This window comes from the organism of the source record quoted next, unplaced genomic scaffold (genome assembly GCF_019419815.1).
Source record: "Pyrus x bretschneideri cultivar Hongxiangsu unplaced genomic scaffold, Pyrus_bretschneideri_v1 Contig22, whole genome shotgun sequence".
Lineage (NCBI taxonomy): Eukaryota > Viridiplantae > Streptophyta > Magnoliopsida > Rosales > Rosaceae > Pyrus > Pyrus x bretschneideri.
Genome location: NW_025999524.1, coordinates 1640504 through 1646521, shown reverse-complemented (window position 1 = coordinate 1646521; position 6018 = coordinate 1640504). Strand labels below are relative to the sequence as shown.

Here is a 6018-nt window from a genome sequence, read left to right as displayed (position 1 = left end):
AACCCAAAGCCAGTAAGCTCCCAAAAGGCCTCGTGCTAGGTAGAGATGAGAATATACATATAAGACTTACATGATCCACTCCTCTAGACGATGTGGAATATTACACAAAAAGTCCACGAAGAGTCCCTTAACATTTCTCAACTCCATTTGGCATTACTCCACACCAGTACATAAATTTTAGTTGATGCTCAAAACATGTGCACAAATTTAAGAGCAGTTTGATCACCTTTTGTTTTCAAATTTTTTCTTTTTTTTAATAATTAAAATTAAAATCTTATTTGGTATCTATTTTCAGTTAAAAAAATTAAAAACCAAAAACTAAAAATTATTGAGTTTTTAAAAATTAGTCTTGAGTTTTTCACTTGTTCACTTTTTGGTTTTTAGTTTTTAGTTTTTTTTTTTTTTTTGTGAAAAATTAAAAAATAAAATTAATTACCAAACAAATTTTGATGGAAAAAAAAAGTAGTTATCAAATGATCTGTAGCTTTTAGTTCAAATTAAAAATTTGAGTACACTTCTTACATGTATTTAAGTCAATAATTATCTTGATGACCAGATAATGATTATATTAAATAAATATATTTGTATAAATTATATTTGACTATCATATAATATAAAAATATTATACTTAATTCCGCAAATTAAATAAAAAACACAATAAGAAGAAAAATAGAGTAACGCATAATTCGTACAACTATAGATGGAATAATAAAAATAAATTAAAGTAAAGTCTGAAATTATATAGTCAAAGAAATCACTCCGCCCACCAAAAAAACGACAGCTTTTATTTTTCAGTAATAAGATATTTTCGATTCCCTGTCGTACTTCGCAAATCGCAACCGAACTCCCCCACTCTCGACCAGTCTCCAAGCTCCCGTCGTCCCACACAGCCGGAACGATTCAACGGTCAGAGATGGCTCTATCGCGCCTAGCTTCCTCCTCCGGCTCCAGTCTCCTGAGGCCCCTCACCTCCGCCTTATCCCTCACCCCATCTCTCCGCCGTCCGATCTCATCCGCCGCCGATGACTCCACTACCCTCACAATCGAGACGTCCATCCCCTTCACCTCCCACAACTGCGAGCCGCCGTCGCGCACGCTCGACACCACTCCCAAGGAGCTTATGACGTTCTTCCGCGACATGGCGTTGATGCGCCGGATGGAGATCGCCGCCGATTCGCTCTACAAGGCCAAGCTGATCCGTGGGTTTTGCCACCTGTACGACGGCCAGGAGGCCGTCGCCATCGGCATGGAGGCCGCAATTACCAAAAAGGACTGCATCATCACCGCGTACCGTGACCACTGCACCTTCCTCGGCCGCGGTGGGACCCTCCTGCAAGTTTTCTCGGAGCTCATGGGGCGCAAGGATGGCTGCTCCAAAGGGAAAGGTGGGTCGATGCATTTCTACAAGAAGGACGCCGGGTTCTATGGCGGCCACGGCATTGTGGGCGCTCAGATTCCTCTGGGATGCGGATTGGCTTTTGGGCAGAAGTACTCCAAGGACGAAACGGTGACGTTTGCTCTCTATGGTGACGGTGCGGCCAATCAGGGGCAGTTGTTCGAGGCGCTAAACATTTCTGCGCTTTGGGATCTCCCTGCAATTTTGGTCTGCGAGAATAATCACTGTAAGTAATTGTAGAAATGATTCTTCATAAACCGAAGATTAATTTGATGGAAACTGTCAATTTACATATACTGAATGCTTTCGGTGTGAGCTTTGATACAGATGGAATGGGTACCGCCGAGTGGAGAGCGGCGAAGAGTCCCGCATATTACAAGCGCGGTGATTATGCTCCCGGCTTGAAGGTCGGATAGATTTTTGTTTACTGAACTGTTGAATTTTATGGGTTATTAACTTATTGCTAGTGCATTTGCTTTGAATTTTTAGCTGCTTAAAGAAATGATGGTTTGGTGGTTGGTAAAGCATGTAGTTGTAAAGTTCTACCAAATTGAGTCTATCGTGCGAATTACATGGGTGGACGATTGTAGATGATAATCAGATTATTGTTTCTAGTATTAATTTCTGCTCATATTGCTCATGGTTTGTGGCCAATCTTCAGGTGGACGGTATGGATGTGTTTGCCGTAAAGCAGGCATGCAAGTTTGCAAAGGAGCATGCTCTGAAAAATGGACCCATTGTGAGTTATTTATTTGTTGTTTTGACATGTGTTTTGAAGTTCTTGTGTAAACTATGGCGACATGAATTGCTATACTGTTAGGGCAATCGAAATATTTTTTCTATTGTTTTAGTTCGTAATCCCACATATAAAAGCAGAACTCGATTGGTAGTAGGTATGGCAAACGAATTTTTTTTTTGTGGGAAAACCACTAATTCCGTTGTGATTGCAAATGCATGCAATTTGTGCTACAGCAGCCCGAGCATGTTAATCGTATATTAGATTGAAGCTACAATGAGTCATCAAGCATGTAGTCTATGAATTAATCATGTCTAAGCTTCTAGTCCAGGGTCAGTTGTGTCAGTTGTGACAGTAAATGTATGGGAAATGTCCCTTTAGGATTCTAGTATAAACTTGGGTATACAGCAATTCAATTCTACTTGTAGAGTTGCCTTTCCAGCATTTGTACACCATTTGTGGGGTAAAGAATGATACAATGCTCTGGGAATGAAAAAGGGCATGAAACAAAATGTTTGGTACACGTATTAGATTCTTCCTTTTTGTAAATTGAAGTTTATGTGGTTCACTGTTGAATTGTAACCTTCATTCAGACCCAGGGTTTTGTTTAGATTGAACTTTGAACCTTAGGAATTAATTGGTCCTTTTGAAATGGTCTGGTTCTGTGTGATATATGAAGTCGTACGATAGCGTTTCAGGCTTTTACTTGCATACTTGTTATTCATACGTTCATGGAACTCATGGAACTATTTCAAGTGTTATAATTGTTGAATTTGTTGTTTCTCTCCGTGATACTTTTTGCCTGACAAATCTTCCTGATGCTGGTGGTCAGATTCTTGAAATGGACACTTACAGGTACCATGGTCATTCTATGTCTGATCCTGGTAGCACCTACCGCACACGTGATGAGATTTCTGGCATAAGACAGGTTTGATATGCGTACCTAAACCTTTTCCCCTTTTTATATTTTGGAGATTATATGCCACAATTTTTTAAGTGTCTTTTATATTTTTACATTGTGATGTGATTTCTAGGAGCGTGATCCAATTGATAGAATAAGAAAGCTGATATTTGCTCATGATCTAGCTACTGAGAAGGAGCTAAAGGTATGATTCAACTCGACTCACTTATATATAAAATTTACCGTCATTTCTATTGAGGGCACATTTTAGTTTAATGGTCCCATTCATGTCTTTCATCTTGCTGTTGGGGGATTGATCCCTGCTTGAATGCCATAAAGGACTATGAGAAAACTATATATATACATATACATATATATGTATTTATCCCTTTCTTTACTCTTCTTTTAGGATATTGAGAAGGAAGTAAGAAAAGAAGTTGATGAAGCCATTGCTCAAGCCAAAGTAAGAAACTTTCTGTTGTCATTTAATTTTATTAGTTTATTTTGTATTTTTTTCAAACGCGTGCGGTCATTTTTTATTTTTACTAGATATCGTTCTCTCACACTGTTTTTGATGTCTGTTGTCCCTTTTCCAGGAAAGCCCAATGCTAGAGCCCTCTGAACTCTTCACAAATATCTATGCGAAAGGCTATGGAACTGAGGTAATATTTAATCCCTTGTATTTCACACACAGATAAGCACACAATATTCATTTTCTTTGTTGTTATTGTTGTATCTTTATGGGTAGTAAACAAAAGCTTGTTACTGATGCTAAGTTGTTAACCAATACTTTGTATGAGTATCTGATGCTAAGTTGTTAACCAATACTTGTGTGATTATGTTTCACTGAATTTGCGCTTAGTTATAGTTTTCTAAAGTGTTTGGTTTTAGTTTTCCTTGGGTATAGAAGAATTTCGACCATCTATATCATAGAATCAGTGCAAAACGTTGAGTTATTGTTCATCATCTGTTTACGTGAAAGTGAGATCATGATCATTGGAGCTGTATAGCTTACATTCTGTAAATGTACAAACTTGGAACCATAATCATAATTTCATAAAGAACTTAAAACATTCGCAACCTTTTTCCTTGTAAAGATAAAATTTCTTACATACAGAAATCATTATGCTAATTTGATGGTCGATGTGTTAAGGATAAATAGTTATTGGTCGAGTTGGGTCCCGATTCTGGTATAAGCTCTCTCTCTCTCTCTCTCTCTCTCTCTCTCTCTGTGATAAATTTTCAGTAAGTTGAGGTTATGATTTGTAAGACTGATAAAAATGTCTGAAGCATTAAAAGGAAAAAAAGAGACGTAACAGAGATACATGTAGTCATTTTCAGTTGATTAGGTTGCGTGACCATGTTTTACTTACGACGCCTTTCACTATGTTGTAAATGAATGTTACTTGCCCCAGTTGCAGCTAAAATCTCACATCGAATCTCTACTTATCTGAACTGGTTACCGTCCCCTTCTAATGATGAAAGTTTTTCTGTTTAATTGCAGTCATTCGGAGCAGATAGGAAAGAAGTCAGAACTGTACTCCCTTGAATCCAAAGCGGAAAGTTGCCGATGGCCAATGATGTCGTCCTTGGACCCTGAAGGTCCGTCAGTTCACATAATTGGACCACACCTTCCAATTCCCCGGAAAAGAAAAAAAACACAATAATGGTTGGAGTCAAGATGGCCGTCTCTTCCTGGTCATACATTTTGATACTCGCCTTCTTTTTTGTATAGGATTACTGATTTGCATTCATGAGATGTAGGTCTCGAAGCTCGAGAGGTTGTACACTTTCGGGATCGATACGAACATGTTACTCATTTGCAGCTCATGGTCAAGGGAAATCTGCTTTTCCCACTGCTTAGCATTGGTCTTTGTTTTCCCAGTTGTATTTAAAGCTTATTAACGGGTATCTTTCACTTGCCATTCGATTGTTGGGAGAGGTTTTTTGTATGTTGGTTTTAAACTACTCTCTCTTTATTACTAGTTTTCCAAGGTTAAAATCTCGAATTATGAAACATTTAAGCGTGTTGACGGTCTTACAGTCGTACGATGTTATTAATGTACGTGTTCAAATAAAAGAAAACTAACGAAAAGTTCAAATTTTTTTTTAGTTTTAATGAAAAAAAATAAATAAAGGTGTAGTGAATGGTACCAGAAAAAGTAAAAATGTGGCTTTTCGTTAAAAGTGAACAGTATAAAAAATATTTCGTTAAAACTTCCTTAAATTAATGGTGGACTAGGAATTTGTGATGTTTTGCAACTCACTAGTGAGTACTTATTTGTCCAATGGTATTTTAACATGTTTTATTAAAAAATAATTAAGACACGGTATTTAATTTTTCGAGGGTTTAAAAAAAAAACGTGGCATTTTTTTCAGAAAGTGTGTGTATTAAGAACTCGTTAATGAGTATCTAAGTGTTATACTCAGAGAATTCCAATCAATATGTTTGGGACTGAAAATATAAATGTTCATTGTAGTGTGATGTATAAATACGTTCTGCACTGCAGCTATGCGCGGCAATAACGCCACAAAGAGTACATGTAATCACGTCACGATTTTTTGTGTCCTACAGTGAGTTTTTTTTTTTTTTATGTATATGGCCAAATATTTTATGGTGCTCTAGATTATTTTATAAGCCGGAATTTTTGTATCCCAAACCACATGTCTACAAGGTTCCGGCACCTCTTCTCTAGTGTCTATCTGTAATCTCTCTCTCTCTCTCTCTCTCTCTCTCTCTCTCTCTCTATGTAACATGTATCTGTGTGGAAGAAGAAGAAGAAGCAGCGTTAGATTAGACAACTTTCCAGAGGTTGCCACTTGTTGCCGAATTGGAAAAGTATGAAGGCCTTACGTACGTAACGAAACAAAGCAATGGATATACATGAGAAAACTGTGATTTCTGAGAAGGCAGACATGAAACACGCTTGTTTCACGGGCGACCAAGATTAAAACAAAACTCCCCAAGTGTCCTAATCTGGATCC

At 37.7% G+C, this 6018-nt stretch overlaps 1 protein-coding gene across 1 annotated transcript; it reads left to right on the top strand.

Annotated features, from left to right (window-relative positions):
- The first annotated feature begins 861 nt into the window (after positions 1-861).
- LOC103950967 (pyruvate dehydrogenase E1 component subunit alpha, mitochondrial) lies at positions 862-4972 on the top strand. The gene is made up of 8 exons (XM_048585061.1): positions 862-1622; positions 1724-1803; positions 2058-2135; positions 2965-3060; positions 3167-3238; positions 3443-3496; positions 3630-3695; positions 4538-4972. The coding sequence occupies exons 1-8, from the start codon at positions 914-916 to the stop codon at positions 4580-4582; spliced, it is 1200 nt and encodes a 399-aa protein (XP_048441018.1). The 5' UTR covers positions 862-913; the 3' UTR covers positions 4583-4972.
- The last annotated feature ends 1046 nt before the right edge of the window (positions 4973-6018 follow it).